Source organism: Cydia fagiglandana, chromosome 15 (assembly GCF_963556715.1).
Source record: "Cydia fagiglandana chromosome 15, ilCydFagi1.1, whole genome shotgun sequence".
Classification (NCBI taxonomy): Eukaryota; Metazoa; Arthropoda; class Insecta; order Lepidoptera; family Tortricidae; genus Cydia; species Cydia fagiglandana.
In genome coordinates, this window is record NC_085946.1 from 14696835 (window position 1) to 14719052 (window position 22218).

Below are 22218 nucleotides of genomic sequence, written 5' to 3' on the forward strand. Positions count from 1 at the left end.
ACATTTACACCTCTAAATATTATAGATTTTTTTGTGTGTGTTTTTTTATCTGTATTTTGTATGTAATTCGACATTAAGAGACCATATACATCTCTTAGTAATTGTAATACGTTAGATTGAATTGTTAGTTTTATTTTATAAAATTGTTGATGTTATTATTTTTGCTTTTATGTAAATTCAATGTTGACGTGTAAAAGTGCCCTTGTGGCCTATTTGCTGAATAAATGTTGATATTTGATATTTGATAGGCTCGAGTCCTTTTGAGTTGCTCTTAAAAAGCACTCGACTCGGGACTTAGAAGAATCAGAAGTGTTTTAAGCGCCGAGTCTCGTAAAAACGAGCAGAGCTCTTCAAATTCAGACTCGAGTTCCTACCAGCACTAATCTTTATAACTGATATGTCATAACAACAGATCATCATCATCATCATCATCTCAGCCATAAGACGTCCACTGCTGAACATAGGCCTCCCCCTTGGACCTCCATACGTGCCGGTTGGAAGCGACCCGCATCCAGCGTCTTCCGGCGACCTTAAGGTCGCCTGTCCATCTTGTGGGTGGACGTCCTACGCTGCGCTTGCTAGTCCGTGGTCTCCACTCGAGCACTTTTCGACCCCAAACAAACAACAGACAGGGACAAACAATTATTAACATCTTGTTAAACTTGACAGACGTTTTTGAGTAACGTCATTAGACTTTACTACATAGGCAGTGTAAAACTGACCTCGCGTTGACCTCTATGAAGTAGAAGTTGCCTTTGCTGTCCAGAAGGAACTCCACAGTTCCGGCGTTCTCGTAGCCCACATGCCTGGCCAGGTGAACGGCGCAGTCGGTCATCTTTTTGCGGACCTGTTAAAAGCATTTTAACATTTTAAAATACATGAATCTTCTTCTTCTTCTTCCTCGCGTTATCCCGGCATTTCGCCACGGCTCATGAGAGCCTAGGGTCCGCTTGACAACTAATCCCATGATTTGACGTAGGCGCTAGTTTTTACGAAAGCGACTGCCATCTGACCTTCCAACCCAGAGGGTAAACTAGGCCTTATTGGGATTAGTCCGGTTTCCTCACGATGTTTTTCCTTCACCGAAAAGCGACTGGCAAATATCAAATGATATTTCGTACATAAGTTCCGAAAAACTCATTGGTACGAGCCGGGGTTTGAACCCGCGACCTCCAGATTGCAAGTCGCACGCTCTCACCGCTGGGCCACCAGCGCTTCTTTAAAATACATGAATACTTGAAATAAATAATTTTGAATTTGAAAATACTTATTGTGCTGTTTCAGAGAAGAGTATGTGACTATTAACCCTTTACCAGGCTGACATTTCAAAAATGACAATCGAATGTCAGTCTTACTCATCGAAAATAGAACACATGTTTGAAGTGCCGTATGTGGGAAATATATACCCCTTAGCCTGGTAAAGGGTTAATCGTGTATGTAATTATCCAAAAGAGAAAAACTACACATTCAAATTTCAAGGCGAGTGAACCTGTAACCTTAAGGAGTCTAGACCAAAGACTAGTTCTGGGCATGTATGGGTTAGAGAGATACTCCATTTTCAGACTTCGAGACGAGTGATATCTATCAGTAAATTACTTTTTATCTGAGCGATAAACCTCCTAGACTCATTAAATGAAGTCCGATTACCTACTAGACATTAATATATCAAAATACGTAGGTCATTTAATGAACGATTCCGTTCATTGGCGTGTTATCTTATTGTTAAACCAATTAATATTACGACAGGGGCTCGTCTCTTGCGTCAACATAATTAATTGTAAGTTTTTCCTCAATTTATTAATAAAATGAAACAAAGAAAACAAATAGACCTACATTGGTGTGGTTTGAACCCTTTATAAGGCATAAAGGTAGCAAAAAATATGCAAAATTGAATCCTATCACTTTGAAACAAAGTTCAAAATCATGTGGGAATTATATTCCCTTATAAAGGCTTAATAGACATACATAATTATGGTTATTGGTCGTTTACCTGTACTCCGTGAGGTAAATTTAGTGCGTTGATATTATTGCTATTCTATTGCAACCTCGAAAAAGTTTTGTGCGATTTTGCCCCATTTTCACTTGAACGAATGGGTTTTTACTTAAAATTTTTTTTTTTTGGGAAATGGTATCCCGTAGTAGCCAGTTTAGGGTAAGTTAGAATGAGCGGTTTATGAAAAAATCGCACTCGGTCAAATGCAAATTTAGGAAAACTAAAATTGGAAAAAAGAATATTTCGAAGTTGCGATAGATTCCACCAAACGAATTGCAAGCGCTGCTTTTGAGCTCTATTTAACAGGTTCTTAAGTAGCCAATAGAGGAAAATTACAGATAGGTATGTTCCTGATAGGAAGAAGTCTGTCCATAAGGGTCCAATAAACCTTAACCTCGTGCCACCTAATGTACATTAGGATGTACACTCAGTTTCGATGGAATATCAACCTTAATTAAAAACAAAGTAGGTAGCATTTCATTTGTCTCGTAAAATTATCGAACAGACAAAATGAAACGCCATTGAAAATACAACAAGATTAAAACTTCCTTGGCTATCATTTTGGTATGGTGGGCAGCACGAGGTTAAAACATAAGATAAGAAACATTGTGTACCTCCGGGTCAAGACCGGGCGCAGGGGCCACCTCGACGACTTTCTGGTGGCGGCGCTGCACCGAGCAGTCGCGCTCGTACAAGTGTACCACGTTGCCCGCCTTGTCACCTGAAATACAAAATACAATAAGTTGTAACAAGCAATCGAAAGTACTTTTGAAGTGAAAACTTCTTTAGCGGCGCTGTGCACTTTTTGTAATGGGGAGAAAATGTTAAACTCGCGATAGGTCACGTGTCCGTAAGAAGTAAGATTCTTAAGACGGACACGTGACCTGATCGAAAAACTGTTACAATGTCATTGCGTTTTCACTTCTGCCAGCACTCCCGGAGTGCAACCCGTTTTTTAAGTGAAAACTTCTTAAACGGCGCCGGGCACTTTTTGAGGTGGGGAAAAAATGATAAACTCGAGGCAGCGTAACGCGATCACGTGACCGTAACGTTTAGATGGCCACTCATTTAGATGGCATTTAAATCAATAAAGAAAAACTCAATGACATTACATGAAAAAGGTTCTAATCTTGTACGGATTGAAATACGAGGATCTCACAGTTACATTATAACTTTATATCAATCAAATCGTCACTACTTTGAAAAAAACTCGTATCTTCTTCTGTCAATCAAAAGAAAATTGTGGTAACTAATGTATGGGATGCGTACAGAGTTACTGCGTTTTAACTCTGGATAGCAGTGCGAGATACGAGAATTTTTCAAAGTACTGACGAAATATAATTCAATAAAGCTACATCTTGATGAAATCGCTAATAAAAGTGAACTCTAGTACTGGTGAATAAAACTCAAAATATCATGACCAAATATATTTAGACGCGAGGTCTGCAAGGTAACTTTACAATTTCTATTCGAATTTTAAACAATTAACGCTACGAGTTTGAATTTCAAATTTGAATAAGCTCGCTGGCCAGCAATTTCGGAACTAAAGTTTTTCAATAGAAAGGAGGATGCGTCAATTATATATCAAAACGCGATCATTTCATTGATGTATTCAATGTGAATTTACTGTATACAATCCTGGAAACCCATCTACCATTTCATATACGTATCATTTTTCCTATCACAAAACAAATAATGTTGCTAAAGTCACTTATAGATATAATCTTGCCAACATCGTTCAAATAATACAATAATGGAATCCAAAGTACAGAGATTAGAAAAATTATCAATACAAACAATAATGTAATCATCGATAGTCTAGACAGTTGAAATTTTGCTCATGATGTACAGGGTGTCCCAGAATTCGACGTCAAGCCGTAAACGGATGATAGACCAAGTCATAACAGTTATCATAAAAATACAAAAAAAAATCCAACTCATGTTCTTTAAAAATTATGGTCACTTTAAAAATTCACTAAAAAATCCACACCCTGTAATTATTCAAGATTACACAATAATAAAAAAATTAGAATAAATTATGGAATTTGTAGTAACAAGAGTTAAAGAACCATTACAGGGTGTGGATTTTTTAGTGAATTTTTAAAGTGACCATAATTTTTTAAAAACATGAGTTGTTTTTTTTTTGTATTTTTATGATAACTGTTATGACTTGGTCTATCATCCGTTTACGGCTTGACGTCGAATTCTGGGACACCCTGTATGTATTTTAATCCAGTAACTTTGTCGAATTTTGTAACCTGGCTCTTTTGCGTCAAATCCGGTAGTTTTTAGTCCGGTAGTTATTTTCCATTATAAAAATATTTTTTCAAAATAGGCACTCGTACATTGTTTTGTGGAAAATAAATATGTTGTAGAACGTGGCGGTGATGAATTCCATATAAATTACCTACCTATCCCATGTATTATACCTAATAACTGATGTAAAATTATAAAATTTTGAAAGGCCTTCTTCTCGGAAAATATTAGATGTACACAGACAATTCTAGTGTCTTATTGTAGCAAATTTAGTCTACTTTAAAAACGCCCTAGAAAGTTACTATCAAAAACTAGTACTATAGGGTTATAATCGCCCAAATCTAAAAAAAAATGCGGTTTATTCGTTTTTGACAAGGTTGCGTTCGGCGCTCGAGGTCACAAACTTGGATTATTCATTGGGCCAACATCATAAACAAGCCTGCAAAAAATCAGAACTACCGGATTTGACGCAAACGCAAAATGTATAATTTTACTGTATTATTTCTGTTGCCGCTGTAACAACAAATACCAGGCGTGGCTCACTCCGCGATTTCATTTTTTCGCTTTGCTACTAAAAGTACATCCGTTCCACCCCAATTTTGGGGAAAGCCATAAGCCGCGCGTGGCGCTGTCGCCACCTAGCGACCATATCTATGCTGATCGTAACAAACGCGTTTTGTTAGAGAGTGAGTCTTCTGTACCTAGTACTATTATTTATTCTGTGCAAATGCTAAAAAGTACGCAGCCCTCGGTGGTCGACAAGCACTTGTTTTGTCATGGTGTTTGTAAATTTATATTGTGTGTTTTTGTAGCTGTCAAATAAATGATTTATCTATCTATCAAATAATGTCCCTAAGCCCCCCTATCGATGTAATCTTTACAAATTTCATATCGTTACAATAAAACAACAACAAAATTAAAAGTACAAAGATCACTAACGAATTTTATCAATACAAACAATAATGTCATCATCGATACACAAAAATTAAATAGTAGGTAGATTGTACGACAAGGGCATAAAGCGAAAAGGTTATAATTTATAACGCTCTATAATTTAGAAAAAAACAGATAGGAGTTATTTTTAAACACAAGTTCTATTTAATAAATCGGATAGAAATATAAAAAGTAGGTGAGTTGACCGTGACGTCACGAAGTAATGTTTCATATAAATTCCATATTAGCAAATCGTTTTGACAGTTCTAAAAAAGTAACTGATTTGACTAGTAGGAAAATACCGTATTACGCTTTCTTATCAAAAACCTTACCTCATTAATTTGGACACATTTGAAAGCTCATGCAAATGTGTACCTTATTGAATAATAACAAGATATAAATTTTAACGAGTTCTCATAAATGTACTTAGTTACGTTATTTTATGCAAAGTGTACCTAACAGTAAACAATATGCAAGGTCCGCTATGATATTAAATGTGTTATTATCAGCAAAAAGGGACTTTAAACTCAATGACACTTATCTTTAGTAGTATTTGTATGAAGGCAAGCGCCTAAGATAAAAAGTTCCTTTTTCTGATAAGGACACAACCGAGCGAAGTTGATAAATGCGTCGCCTTATTGTCTGAAAGATTAGTATCGGGGGCTCGTCTGTTGTCTTTATATTTAACCATTTGGACGCCAATGACCGATATATCCGCACCGCAGGTCCAACGCCAAAGACTGATTAATCGGTCACATACCACAGAGCAACATAGACCTACGTGCATATGCATAAAGTTCAATTTCAGTTTTGACACTTCGGTGACGTGGCGTCCGAGTGTCAGCTTTTGTGTTTGACACGGCGTCCAATAGGTTAATGGATGTGTTTTCCCACTGCATTTAAGTATTGATCACGTCTTTATTTGCATCCTTGTTAAATGAAGCAGGGTTATTTTAAAAGTAAAACTCACGTGGTACATTTCCTTAAAAATAAATTTTGAATACCAATTTACTAAAGCAAATGAATGTGCTCTCATTAGTTCATTATTTACAAGTTAGTGGTTCTGTGAGCTGTGTACCCCACAAAACTGCCATGGTTACGCTATTGGAAAAAAAAACTGTTTTTTTTTCGCTATTAAAAAAAACTTATAGATCAATATTTAGCTGATTCAATAATCAGCTCACAAAATTTCGCAAGAGTTGGTTGAAAATGCTACATGTAGAAGACAATCTGGACAAAGGTACTTTAATGCAAGTTCTGTCAGTTAGAAATCTACTCACCAAGCAGTTGAACCTCAATATGCCTCGGCCGTTCTATGAAGCGTTCAATGAACATGGATCCGTTGCCGAAGGCGCCCAACGCTTCTGAGGAGGCACGCTCGAAGGCAGATTCCACTTCAGCCATGTCGCGTACTACTAGTTTTCCATAGGCTGACTTATTTGTAACATAGCATGAGGTACTTACCAAGCAGTTGGACCTCAATATGCCTCGGCCGTTCTATGAAGCGTTCAATGAACATGGATCCGTTGCCGAAGGCGCCCAACGCTTCTGAGGAGGCACGCTCGAAGGCTGATTCCACTTCAGCCATGTCGCGTACTACTCGCATACCGCGACCGCCACCGCCGTACGCTGCCTGTGAGAGAAACAACTCAAATGTAATAAAAATAATGGATTAATGTTAAAGTTTATTTTGTTGTGTTATTCTTCTCTTCTCTGTAGTATCGCTCTTGACAGAGCGGTCGTGGTCACGTTGAGGCGTCCGCATCGGTAGTAGAGGCGGACAAAGCTCTTCGCACGATCTCCCGCCATCTCTCTTGTTAGTATTACTGACATATTATTAAGTCGAATAAAGGCTCGACATGTTTCGATCCAATTACACGTCCGCGTTCACCTCGAAAATTGGATCGAAACATGTCGATTGTTTATTCGACCCCGTTTAAAATAGTTTTAATAAGTAACTAAATACCTTAAAGATGACTGGAAGACCATGTTTCTTGCAGAAGTCCACGGCCTCTTCTTTGGTTGTGATCGGACCGTCCGTTCCAGGTACGATGGGCACCTCTGGAATAGCAGGAAATTTATGTAAGTATAAAAATTGCAGAAATAGGCACCTCATATTAGAGGTCTTAAAGGCGAGATTCGATCAGCAGTAAAACGACTCGTAAAAAAAAGTTGAAACGGTATCCACGTGGCATTTTTGTGGGCCTTCATATTGCAAAGGTCGAGAAACACCAATTCGTGTATGAGCGATTTTGTCGGACGATGCGAGGATGAGTGCGTCAAAATAAGACGAATCCTCAAATTGCAATTCCCAGCGGAGGCATAGATTTTGTCGTATAATTTTTCGGATAATAACGGAAAAATGTCGGATCATATTGGAGAAAGCATTTTTAACACTTACTGGCTTCAATAGCGGCTTTCCTGGCAGCAACCTTGTCACCCATTCTCTGCACCACGGAGGGATGTGGCCCGATGAATCTCATGCCGGCATCCACAATTGCTTGCGCGAAGTCTGCCCTGTTAACATATTTCACATTATAAAACAAACCTAACAGAAAATATTCAAATGTTTGCTCTGAACCCACTTATCTGCAAGCTGTGCTGAGGTACCAGACGCAAATCACTCACGCACTGCATACTGGAGCCTACCTTTGCCGACCAGTAGGCCGAGCACATGATTGGCGCGACAGTATCGCGCGGCGAGAGAGACTACTCGTCTTTGTCTACTTTGTCGCCGCGAGACACTGTCGCGCTCAATCATGTGCTAGCCCGGCTGCTTGATTCGTCGGCTCATCGGATGATCTCCGGGATGCTGAGGTATGCTTCTACTGGAGCCAGACCTTTGCCGGCCATGTATGACTCGTCGGCTTTTATAAAAGCTGTGAGACACTCACCTTTCTGACAGCAGTCCATAACCGGGATGAACAGCGTCCACATTGTTCTCTTTAGCTACCCTGATGATCTACGGGATGCTGAGGTACGCTTCTACTGGAGCGAGACCTTTGCCGACCATGTATGATTCGTCGGCATTTATAAAAGCTGTGAGACACTCACCTTTCTGACAGCAGTCCATAACCGGGATGAACAGCGTCCACATTGTTCTCTTTAGCTACCCTGATGATCTCCGGGATGCTGAGGTACGCTTCTACTGGAGCCAGACCTTTGCCGACCATGTATGACTCGTCGGCTTTTTGTCTGAAAGAATATCACAAAGTTTTGTAAATTTTTGTGGGTCACGTAAACTAAGAGTCCTTCAATTATTAATATTATTTAAAAAATCAGTCTTGTGTTTATCCCACTGTTGGACCCAGGCAACAGATTCATAAGAGATGGCGCTGTTAATCCCACGCTAGCCCAAATTCATGGGGACACCACATACACCTTTGAAATTATTCGTGGAAGTATCCAGGTTTCCTCGCGATGCTTTTATTCACCGGAGAGCGACTGATGAATTTCAAATGGTATGTCGTACATAAGTATAAGTACTGTACTGACGTTGTCACCCATTATTAGGATTTAAATGTAATAGGATTTAAGTAGTCAATCAATGTCGTTTCCAGCTTAGCTATTTGGTTTTGTAGGTAAGTTAACGATACGAGGCTAAGCACTTAGGGTTTCCCTAGTCTCCTAACATGAAGCGATAAGCAATGTGTAAGCATTGTTAGCCTTCGTGTCATTATCTGAAGTCACCCCAAAAAGTTTAGTAGTATCTACAGCCTGTATATTAGACCGATATAACCTATATTAAACCGTCGGGCTCTAGTTAGTGCCAAAGTGCCTGCAGTCCTCGAGCCCAGCGGTCTGGCCAGGGATGACGGCAAGAGGCCCGACGGAATGACACTGGTGCCTTGGAGCATGGGTCGGCCGCTAGTTTGGGACGCTACTTGCGTTGATACCCTGGCACCGTCCCATGTTCCAAGCACCAAAGATTCTGCTGGCGCTGCGGCTTCCTCAGCCGAAAGCCTCAAGCGCCGCAAATATGCCGCTCTGGGAAGCAGCTACATATTTGCGGCATTTGGTGTCGAAACTTTGGGGCCATGGGAGCCAAGTGCGCGTCGACTGTACAAAGACTTGTCGGCGCGCTTAATAGAGGCTTCTGGTGACCAGAGTGCTGGCCACTATTTCGCCTTATGTTTGTTTATTTCTTTCTTTGTTTTTGTCAATAAAGAATAAATATTAAACTTACCTGTGCATCTGCAGCTTGTCCTGTTCGCTGTAGATGGCGACGGACCGTATCCCGAGCTCGGAGCATGCTCGGAACACTCTGATGGCAATCTCTCCTCTATTCGCTACCAAAACACTCCTTATTGGTTTGTACTCGACCGGTTTGTTTGCGTTCTGAAATAATAAATTGTAATTAGGAATACCTATCACGTAAAAAATATTACGTCAAAATTGCATGATACAATTCAGAGTACTAAGTGGCGAGTCAGGTCATAATGCCATCTCTTTCACTCTTGTTTGGTCTTAACAACGGTAAATGAAACAGCATTATGATCTCAGTCGCCAGTTAGTTTTACGGCAAGTATAAACTTACCGAGCTCGCGTATCGTGCTCTCGCGCAGCTCCATGCTTGAAACTGATTGGCTGTCAGATAAACATGGCGCACTTTGAGGATCTGCATTTTCACTTATTGAAATAAAAAAGCTTACAAAAACAATAAGTACCGCGCTAAGTTAATAGCACTATAGCTTATACTAATAATTAATTCATTGTATAAAAATAAAATGACTAGACTATTTTTCGTTTTCGTATCGTTCCGTTTTCTGTAACAAAGAAAAGTTGGTGTTAATGAAGGTATTTTTTTTTCTGAAATTCATATGTTATCAAAACTTATCAAGTTATCATAGCCTTGTTTATATTATAAATATAGTAATATCAAGATAAAGATAAAACTCTGGACCAAACAAAGAAGTATTTAATTTAGATAATATTAACTTAAGCAATTAAAGTTGTGATCTGAAAGTAATATAATTTATAATTTAAGAGTATAATATTTATTTGTTTTATTTAAAGTATGTTAACGTTTATTCGTTTCACGTAAAATTCAGGTGCAGGGATATTTATTACAAGACACGAACAATACGAACATGAAATAAAAATTAAAAACACTCATGATTTTTATCATTGCTAAAACATCAGACAAAAAAAAAACAATCACAAAAATATAATAAGCTACCTCAGATATTCACATACAAAACATACAATTCATAGGGCATTTGAGATTGCAACTACTAAAAGTTAATCAAGATTAGGATCAAAAATCTAAAGATAGCAACCATTATAATCTAGTCTGCACGTAAAGTGAACTGCGGACACGTATTATTAATCTTGTAATGATATACCACAAGTGTATGATGTGTGTACAGTAGGTAGAGACATATCTAGGTACCTGTATATAGATATGTCTGTAGACATATCGCTGACCCAATATTACAGGGTTCTATGTTACATTTTCAAGATAGTTGAAATTCGACTTAATGTCATTGTGACAATGTTCAAATTTCGGTTCGATAAAAGTGACACATAGAACCCTGTAATATTGGGCCAGCGATATTATATCATTGTATATATACATATAGATCAATGTAAACGATAGTCAGCGACTAGTAGATTATTAGCTCAATTAGACTTGCATACTTGAAGCGGTTAGCACTATTTTGAACCTAGGTATTATGTACATATGTCCATAAAGGACTTTGTACTGCGTAATATTGTCCCTTAAGTGTCGAATTGTACTTTTATGGGTATTTGCTCTTTAGATGCGATTCCCGAATGAAGTTGCTATGTTTTATTAAAGTTCAAGAAGCCATTGAAAGAAAAAAAAAACAGTAATTTTAATCAGGACGATCGATGGTTTTAGGATCTCATCCACATAACAAAAAAGGGGAAAACGAATATAGACGGTGAAAAAACATGTTTGGTTTTCCTGAGTGTTGTGTGTCGACCGAGTGACATCCCTTCGTTTTTTTTAGCATTAGAAAGAAGGCAAACAATCTTGACGTGTCTTTTTAGTAAAAAATATTGAAAAACGCTTTAAAAAATTAGTTTATATTATTTATGAAAGCAAAAGAATGTAAAAGATCGTATATGATTTATAATTCTAACATATTTGCTGTGACTTATTTTTCAATGGTGATTTTTAATAAAAAGACATGTCAAGATCTCTTACCTTCTTTCTAATGCTAAAAAAACGAACTATAACATTCAAAACGTTCAAGTTGATAAATAAGACCAAGGAGGTAATAATACCTATACGCTGATCGCGTCCCTTTTTATAAAAAATAATGTATTACTACCATTTTTAAGTTATAACAGAGTGTAAGTTGATACTAAAATTCTTTTTAAAATAGAAATATTTAAGTGCGTATAAAACAAACGAAAAACTAATAACCTAAGGATAAGAATTAACAGCAACACATTTAACTGACCAACGGTAAGCCTTAAGTCCTAGCCTTAAGGTTTAAAATTGGTCAGGCGCGTTGCCAACGTTAGTCACAGTAATCTCCTAGGCCAACGAGCGGAACGCGATGACCTGAATGACTTTGAAACACTATGTTGATAGTAGATATAAAGTAGGTATATATAAGTTCAAGATGCGGTATTGCATAATCTAGATCCCTTTAGATTCAATAATCCACACTATAAGGGTTCCCCATATATGTTGACGCCGAATCGGCCAAATCCGATAAGTTTTTTCGCTCTTTACTCGGACATAAAGCTTTTTCCTATCGGATTTTGCCGTATGCGCGTCGATATATTGTCTGGGGAGACCTTAAGGAGACTGTATCATACGCCGCCACTTTTTTTAACAAAATGAATGTACTTACTAAAATTTCAGTTGTCACTATATAAATAAGCACGCACTAAAATTTCGACAACATACCTATACCGGCTACCAGTTGTGACTGCTTAAGGTAGTCGTGATAAGGCTACCTGAACTCGAATGAAACTATTTTTTTACTATTTTTCTATCTGCACACTATTAGTACACAATATTTTAGTAAATAGCGAACGATAACTAGTTACACGTTTTATCTAATCTGGTCATAGTCCATTAGCGGGGCCGTAACTAAGCCTTTATTTACTTTCATTCTCGCGGCTGAACTCTGAAGTACAAAAAGCGGTTATTTTATCACTACATCTTATAAAACAACGTCCCCCGCCACGTCTGTTTATGTGTATGTATGTTCGTGATAAACTCAAAAACTACTAAACGGATTTTCACGCGGTATATAGATACCAATCATTCTATAGCAATCACTCTATGTAATTCTTGAGCAAGGTTTAGGTGTGCCTATTGTGTAACACTTGCGAAGCCCGCGCGGGTCGCTAGTATTATTAAATTATTATATAATAACTCCATTTGTAATTACATTTATCCGTAAAAAAAACTCAACAGTATAGAGTCAGGTCTATGTTAACTTTGCACCAATGTTTGCAGCGATAAAAGTGTGGAGTTTTCAGTCTGTAGAAGTAACAATGTAATAGAGTTCGTATAAGCTAAGTTTGCACCAACTTGATCAGAACAAAGTGAGGATGTGTCATTATAAACGAACATTGCCACACTTTGTCTTTGGACGCATACTATGCAGAGTTAGATCGGTCCGGCTCTTTATGCCGCAGCTACATAACAGTAAGCTAAGTTTATAATTCCCGTGCAACTAAAAGGATATTTTGATGAAAATGTCACTGAAATATTAAAAGAACAATAGCCTTACTACGATTGTCTTAGCAGTGTCAAACTAACATATTCGCTAACGTCTGCGTAACTTGCTTTCTAAAGTAAGTTACGCACGCGCTCGCGAATTATGTCAGTGTCAAACTAGTGGCAGCCGTACTGAGGGGCTACCGTGAAAACCGAAATTCGCAAATTGCGGGGATCTTTCTCCTTCACTCCAATGAAGGCGTAATTAGAGTGACAGTGACAGAGAAAAATCCCCGCAACGATCGTACTTCGTTGCGTACTTCGATTTTCGCGGTTATAGCCCTGAAGTAGCACTCGTACGCTCGCAACTCTCCCAAGAAATAGATCTATGTAAACTATACTAATTGATCACGCTGTAATCTTTGATTGTATGAAGCCCGTTGTTCTTGCGAGGTTTCAATCAATTTGTCGTAGTCTTATTGCATTTAGGTTAGAAACTGCGGTCGACTTCAGAGTGTGGGTTCTTTTATTTGAAAAAATGAAATTGTTTTTAATAATTTATTGTCTATTGGTCATTATGTCGTTAATTATCACTATTGTCTATTGTTATTAGTGTAACACGGAATTTACCTACTCGTACTAAACTGATATCAAAGGTATTCGTAATTTTTGATCAGATTTACAGTAGGTAATTGGTCTGCTGTTTGTAAATAAATAATATATTTATTTTATTCTTAAGTAATTGATTCTTTGAAATAAAAATAACTATGAAGGGTTAGGTACTTTGTACTTTAATTGATAAAAATATTAGATTTAGAGCTCGTACCTACATTTGGATTTTTATTACTCTACTGATTTTGTATTTTTAGCTTCAAACCAATCCTAGGCATATTTTATTATGAAGTCATATTTTACTTTATACTCGACACCGAATTTTCTGACTCCCGAGCTAATTATCTTCAAAACGTGTAGGTATACATAGCAATGGCGTAACATGGACACAAAACTATGATAGTGGACATATGGCAGTACTCACGATTACAAGGTTATCGCTTTCATATCGCTCGGACCACATAAAATGTTCCATAACTTATGTCAAAACATGACATAAGCATTGATTGTCTTGTTACAATTACATAATATTATTTTATGAGAAGGCACAAGACAGAAAGTACCATTTTAAGCTATCATGGTAATTTCCAGTATGACCATGACGCTTGTAATTGTAACAGGGTCGGTAGATACCTATGTCTGGTCAAAATATTAGGTACCGTCAACAGGAGAGAATATTAGGGATGGCTGGAGCGAATAGAGGCTAATATTATACTACCACACCCTGCCTGTCTTCATCGATTTAGAATACCCTGTTCTAAATCGTTGTCTGCTTTGTTCCGAAAAAATACAAAACGACTACTCCAATTCAGTATTTTGCCATAATCCGGAACGCGTCGAGACCGTTCATTGCTTTCCACATTAACAGGCGTGGCTCACTCCGCGATTTCGTCGCTTTGCAATAGGTAGCTACAAGTACATCCGTCCCACACCAATTACCACACATAAGCCGCGCGTGGCGCTGTCGCCACCTAGCGGTCATAATTTATGTGTCCTAGTCGTAACAGACGCATTTTGTAGAGAGTGAATCGTCTGTGCCTAGTACTACTATTTATTCTATGACATTAATGACGTAACTAGAATTTCTCGATACTAACTTAAGATACTCGATATACTCGAGATATATATATATACTCGATACTTACTACATGAAATACTGAGTAGATTCTTGCGATATGCTGATCTCGTTCGTAACGGCAGACTGCGCGCATGCTGATTCATTTCAGATCTTTTCAAGGTTACTGTTCTTTCAAGCCTGTAGCTACGTTGGTATACACAATAATGACAATTCACCATTCGTGACTAATTAGGTCTAATTAGGAAAACATGCGCGTACAATCGTTTGCGCATTTTGGTTTGCAAATGGCTAGTATACGCTGTATACTTTTATCTTCTTTACTAATCGGAGTTTGTGATGTGTTTTCAAAAGGTTTTTAAAAAGTAGTCATTACAGAATGATACTCATAAAAAATACGTTATGAAATGACTAACGTTGAATGATGCTTTTCAAATGACAATGACAGAAAATAACTGCATGTCATCATCATTATCATCATCTCAGCCATAAGACGTCCACTGCTGAACATAGGCCTCCGCCTTGGACCTCCATTCGTACCGGTTGGAAGCGACCCGCATCCAGCGTCTTCCGGCGGCCTTAACAAAGTCGTCCGTCCATCTTGTGGGTGGACATCCTACGCTGCGCTTGCTAGTCCGTGGTCTCCACTCGAGCACTTTTCGACCCCATCGGCCTATGGCCTGCCCATTGCCACTTCAGCTTGCTAATCCGGTGGGCTATGTCGGTGACTTTAGTTCGTCTACGGATCTCCTCATTTCTGATTCGATCACGCAGAGAAACTCCGAGCATATCCCTCTCCATAGCTCGTTGAGCGACTTTGAATTTTGAGATGAGGCCGATAGTGAAAGACCACGTTTCGGAGCCGTAAGTCTGCATGTAATCAGCGTTAAACTAATTGACGAGCATTAAAAGAAAAATGAAAATACTAAGTTTGTAGCCAGCCAAATTAGCTAAATACACGTGGAGTGGAGGTAGTTAGGTAAGTACCTATTGAATTTGCAAAATATGAAGAATGAATGCCGTACATTTTTTTTGCTAATAGAGTTATGCGCGTCTTATCCCTGCCGAAACCGACCGAATTTTGTAAAGAAATCAGCATAAAATAAGACAAAAACAAATATAAACTAATACTCAATCATAATTAAACGGCTTAGGTTACTTTAAATTATGTAAAATCGGGAAGTAACATTGAACGGGAAATAGATTTGACATATATTTATAGATACATTTTATGATAACTATAGTATCTATAGATACACAAGATAAAATTGAAATGCTCAAAGTCCAGCAAAACAGGCAAAACCTGATTTCGATGTATAACAGAGAAAGAAGAAAGACTGGTTAAACAACATTAAAAATCTGAAATATTTTGGCCGAATCATAACAAGTTTAAGTACCTACACTCAAATACAGGCCTTAAGGCTTAAGTGAGAGAATTCTAATCACTGTGGCTAATCCTTCCAAATTGTGCGCACAATGTTAAAATAGGTATGTTTGTACATAGTGGCCCTGAGATATTCCAATAGCATACATAGTAATTAACTTGGTGTGATTTATGCTGTATATAAATTGCTACCCTATAGTTAAGATGCATGCTGCATGCGATCAAATATTTGTATACCTGCACCCGCGGGTAAGACATAGCGAAACCTGTACATAATTTAACACCATAATTGTACCTCTGTTCAGTGTTGCCAACTTGGCATAAATGATGCCAGATCTGCCATAATTTCACTCGCTTTGGCATCAAAATATTCCATTTAGCATCTGGCATATTTTTTAGCATAATTTAGTCTAAGCCAAGTTTGCATCAACTTGGCAGCAACAATATGCGCCATCGCCTTATGTGGTTCATATTTTCATATGAATTTTGACTTTTGTGGACGGATGGACGTCAACGGACTATATAAAGTCGGTTAAGCAGGTCTTGTCAGTAGAAAAAAGCGATAAATTTGAAAAAAGTAATTGTTTTGAGTGTCTAATTTCAAGTGATATTTTATCATTTTTTTAGCATAGGTGTTTCAATAATCTTTGGCATAATTTTGGCATAATCTAGACGTTAGTCTAGCATTTTTTCAAAATCCGAGTTGGCAACACTGCCTATGTTTTCACAAATAAAAAGATTCTGATTTTGAGTATTACAGAGAGATAGGACGAGAAGCCTCAGTTAAAAGCAGTTTTTTAAGGGCAGCGAACAAGCGTATCCTTACCGCTGCTTGAGCTGAGCTTGACACTGCATATTCGCTAGTGCGTAACTTACTTTGCTAGTAGAAAGTAAGTTACGCAGACGTTAGCGAATATGTCAGTGTCAAAATCGTGCAGCTGTCATGGTGGAGTTCACGTAATGCCAGCGTAACCACAGAATATATAATAGTACTAGGTACAGAAGACTCACTCTCTAACAAAACGCGTCTGTTACGATCAGCACAGATATGGCCGCTAGGTGGCGACAGCGCCACGCGCGGCTTATGGCTTTCCCCAAAATTGGGGTGAATCAGATGTACTTTTAGCTACCTATAGCAAAGCGACGAAATTGCGGAGTGAGCCACGCCTGGCGTAAGCCAGTACAGAAGGGGTCATGTTACGCTGGCACTACGTGAACTTGGCCGCTGCGCGCGCATAGGTTATAACTATATACACCTGACGTGTGTTTGGCAACAACCGGTGTTGGCGAACGTCGAACCCGAGTTTGTTGACATACTAACTATTATTCAACCGGTATCGGTCATGGTAATGTTGCTTTAGTTTCCGTGATAGACAAAATTTCATGCGTAAAACGAGTTTTCGGGGGTTTTTGGGGATGGTATTTTGAATATTTATGAAGTGTAAGAATGTCTATTTTTTAACTTTGTGTTAGTGTCTTTACCCGAAAACGTCAACGAGATATATTAATTGTAAACTTAACTAAGTATGTCGGGCAAAAATTTAAAATCATCAGTTACAGTACCTACAGCTACCACCACTTTGACACTGACATATTCGCTAGCGTGTGCGTAACTTACTTTCTATGCGTCTCGCTTTGTACTCGCATATTAGTGCGAGCGAGATGTATAGAAAGTAAGTTACACACATACTAGCGAATATGTCAGTTTGACACTGCTATCTCAGGCAGTCGTGGTAAGGATCCTACAGCATATGCGAAACATTTTACGAAAATAACAACAAACAATATTTTATCGGTCAAAGATAATATTCGTTTTATTTATGTTGTTTCGCAATATCTAATCTTAAGATAGCGTTTCGCAATGTTTAATATAATACCTGCACGCTCGGCAGTTATGGAATGCTGTAAAACTGTAACATATGTAAGGACAAACTTCAAACAAGAGCTGCCGGCGTAATGGGGACATTTGAGCCAAGTGCGATTCGTGACGGTTAAATATTGCTTAACTTCTTAGATTTTATAATGACGAAGCCTGTTGCGGATATCATCCTTGGTATGTTTGGGACGAGGCATGTTGCTGATTTGCATTTGTAGCCACCGGACGAAGCCTGCGTTGCGGATTTCTTATTGCAAACATATGTAAGTACATTGAGTTTATAATAAAAATTAAAGAATCAAAAAAAAACAAGAGCTCATTTAGACGATGCGAGAACTCGCATGCGAGTTTTATTACATTGCGAGTTTTGATCGGTCGATTGAATTGGACGTAACCACTGATTAACAGTCCGCCGGATGGTATCGGCCTGTCAGTTACAAAATTTTGACAGTTCCGAACAACTGACAGGCCGATACCGTCCGGCGGACTGTTAATCAGTGGGCCCATAACTAAAATCGCATGCGAGTTCGCGCGCCGTCTAAATCATCAGCCATATATATTTGATAAAAGTGTCAAGGTGCAAACTGCCATTACAAAAGACTAGTCATGCTCATGCCTTATATTCGTGACCGTATCAGTAGGACTTACAGAAGGTATTGTTTAACAATAAAGATAACAATAACAGATATGAAGATAATTAGTAGAATCAACAATGCCTAAGAGCTGTAGGTATTTGGAGCCTTAAGGTGACAGTCCATTTCCAACGACACGACAGCAGCACTACCATTCATTTTACTATGGAAATTGACAATAACACCGACGAGTTCACACTAGTAATGCAGCTGCGGTCAGAAATGGAATGTTACCCTTATTGGAGTTCACAGAGAGAATAATTTGAGATAAGTTTTTTTACCGCCCTAGCTTCGCACGCGGGTTAAACAAAACCTTAACGAATTATACACCTAAACCTTCCTCAAGAATTACCTGCTCTAAAACCGCGTGAAAATCCGTTCAGTAGTTTATGAGTTTATCGCGAACATACAGACAGACGCGGTGGGGGACTTTATTATAAGGTGTAGTGATTTAGGAGGCAAACGAGCAGACGGACGCCTGAAGGTAAGCATTACCGTCGTCCATGGACACTTACAACATCAAAGGGTTGCAAGTGCGTTGCCGGTATTAACATTAGGACTTTAGGATTTAGGAGTACGCACTTTTTGTTTAAGAACGCCGCGAGCAACATTTCAAGTTGGCAAAAGAAGAAATTCTGAGTTCATTATTTAAAGTATATAAACTAAAACGGGACTTTATCGCGTCCGTTATCTTTTATTATTTTGCTTGACGTTTCGAGCGTGACAAGCTCTTGGTAGGACTGTTTCCCTGATTAAATACTTAACGTGACTTAACTAAGCCCCTAGCACAGAATAAGTAATAACCCCAAGTATACATACTTGGATAGATACATACATACTTATATGCACACATACCAGGCGTGGCTCACTCCGCGATATCGTCGCTTTGCTACAGGTAGCTAAAAGTACATCTGTTCCACCCCAATTTTGGGGAAAGCCATAAGCCGCGCGTGGCGCTGTCGCCGCCTAGCGGCCATATCTGTGCTGATCGTAACAGACGCGTTTTGTTAGAGAGTGAGTCTTCTGTACCTAGTACTATTATTTATTCTGTGCACATACGCCAAAAAACACATCAATAATAATATACATATTAATCCTATTTAAAAAATTTTTTAGAAGGCAACATTTAAGGGGCCCACTGATCAACAGTCCGCTGGACGGTATCGGCCTGTCAGTTGTTCGGAACTGTCAAAATTTTGTTCTTTAGATATAGTTATAAATTAACAATGTAATTAATATTATCATTTAAGTAAAACATGCCTTACATACTCCTACACGTATCTAAGTTAAAGATAACAATTAACCCCCTTATTCATAAACGTGCTACCAACCTCAATTAGCCAATAATCGTCTGTCCTTATCTGTCCTTTTGACTTATGTATTTGTAAGAAAGGGATAAAACATAATTTAACTAAATCCGGAAAAGTTTCATGAATAGGGTAAATGTTTATGCTGCTACAATGTGTAAATTAGTGATTTTATAAAAAGTCTTAATGGTAAGGGGTATCAAAAAGAATAGATAGTATAGAGGGGTCCTGTCATAGTAAATTTTGTAGTCACAGTAAATTTACTGCCATCTATCGACACACGACTAAAACTCAAAATGAAAACGTGTAAAATTATCAAAAAAATGTATATATATATGGATAAATGATTTTATTATTTTTATATCATTTTGATCCATGTTCATTCACTGATATCTATGTGTTAAAATTGTTATATATGAAACGGTGTCGTCACGCCATCTAGCCGAGAATAGGCTAAAGGTGTGTGCGACATCTATTCGAAAATGACTTTTTCTTGATTTCCGAGGCACGTTTTTTCCTTAGAGTTTATTCGTCTTATACGAAGTTACATATGTCTTTGGCGGTATAAAGAATAAGTAAACTAATAAAATGATAGTCACAAGTCAGAGTTAACTTACGTAATAAAATAAGTAAGATAATGAAAGGTCGTCTAAGTGAGTATAAATCTAGGATTCTAGCGTTATCTGGGTTAGTGTCATTTTAGATTCCAAGATGACTGAGTCCTTATCAGTCTAAGTTGACATTGATCCCAATATCAGTAGGGCAATTTACAAAAGCCTAGCCTAAGGTCTTAGGCCTCAGGCCTGGATGTCTCAGACCTTCAATCACTCATAGATCTCAAAAACTACCAATGAAGACGGATGAGGTTAAAGCTGCAATGGCTGGGTCGGCTTATGAATATACTAGGAAGGCAGAGAACAGAGAATGGCGGCGTGTTGTGAAGCATGGCACAAACGACGACTACCGACGGTCGCATTTTATCGCTTGTCACCATGCCTGTCACGTTCTAACAAGTATGTAAGTGCGAAGTGACGGACATAGTGACTGGCGATAAAAATAGAACCATGCTGCGGCCGCACGACCACTTCGTCAAGTTTTCTGTGGTCAAGAACGACTAACGAAGAAAAAGAGTAAAAAATCCGAGGGTTCTGAGAACGATTCATAAGAACGATTCGTGGAGGTCACATTATGTTGGTAGGGACAGGGACGTAACTATAGTTATTGCCAACAGAATTTAAACGGGTCCAGAGTTCACGATGATGATAAACACACACTAATAAAGTAACAAAAAGTCTTATTAATTCCAATTTCTGTCATTATGTCCACTCATATGGGACATAGAGGTGACCTTATGTCTTAATGTACATACTTTTATGAATGTATAAATATATCTAGTAGACAAGTCACAAAATGGTCACAACTTATAATGACGAAATACCAGCAAAATTAGTAAGTATCTCATTTAGGCACGTACTTTAAGATCTGCAGAAAGTTTTTACAAAACAACAAAAAAATAATCATTTCTTGCAAAAAGACTCAAGTCGAGTGCAATATAAGACTAAAGATAATCAGTATCTCAAGTTTATGTATGTAATAAAAATGTACTTTAAACTATTAAATCCCTGTAATAAAACGATAAAACAAACGTACCTTAGATTAGTTTGAACGTAGCACACGCGTATACGCGGTCGCGGTCGCCGCGACACTGACGTTTGTAAGCGGGTCAGAGCGACCTCTAAGTTATCAGCAAGGTTCAATGGCAGTGTAGGGTGATCCTGGTTTCGTAATATGTGGTCAGATTGTGGCAGTGGCAAATGAAGGAACGGTGGTGGCAAATATCAGCCCCTTGAACACACTTGAACTCCAAGCCGCTGTAAGCAAAACATGGCCAAATGGAGACGGCTCCGTAGCTCCTCGGCTCAATGTATCTGCGATACAGCACTGCAAACCATGGCGCATCTACTGGCGTACCCTGCTTGCTTGCATTAAGCCGGATACACATTAGCGAGCCGTAACCGTTGCATGTACTTTAACCAAAAAACATAGTGAGCTCACGGCTCACTAATAAGTATCGTGCCGTGTGGTGCCGGCATCAGAAAAGAATAGCACCACCCCATCTCGTCCCGTGGGTGTCGTATAAGGCGACTAAGGGAAAACTGGCGACTGATATGCATATGAGCAAGGCTCGCCCGTATCCTTAGCGGGGTCCTTGTTCACAAAAGCTGTGCGCGCGCCACATCGAAAAAAAAATTAGTATCCGGCTTTACTGCTCGGAGCCGGGTCTGAGAGACGCGACAGCCAGGGCTGTCAACACCGCTACCTATTCGTAGGCATCCCCTGTATGAAAAAAAGGAACTTCGACATGAAAAGAAGAACTCCAAGGGTTTCAGAGACAGTGGAAGGTGATCCTGAGAGCCAGCTGCGAATATCGATAGTCGAAGTTTCGTTCTGCCTCACTCGAGTAGTACAAGAGCGATAGAGGTAAAGGTGGACAAATGAACG

At 38.6% G+C, this 22218-nt stretch overlaps 1 protein-coding gene across 1 annotated transcript in view; it reads right to left on the reverse strand.

Moving 5' to 3' along the window:
• Positions 1–22218, reverse strand: part of LOC134671431 (pyruvate carboxylase, mitochondrial) — a 69282-nt gene that overhangs the window by 40424 nt on the left and 6640 nt on the right. The window contains exons 2-9 of the mRNA XM_063529289.1: positions 9720–9948; positions 9369–9520; positions 8237–8377; positions 7584–7699; positions 7149–7243; positions 6647–6815; positions 2608–2714; positions 723–847 (exon numbers count right to left, since the gene is read on the reverse strand). Coding sequence (XP_063385359.1) covers positions 723–847; positions 2608–2714; positions 6647–6815; positions 7149–7243; positions 7584–7699; positions 8237–8377; positions 9369–9520; positions 9720–9806 — 992 coding nt within the window. The 5' untranslated portion in view covers positions 9807–9948. The remainder of the gene's footprint in view (positions 1–722; positions 848–2607; positions 2715–6646; positions 6816–7148; positions 7244–7583; positions 7700–8236; positions 8378–9368; positions 9521–9719; positions 9949–22218) is intronic.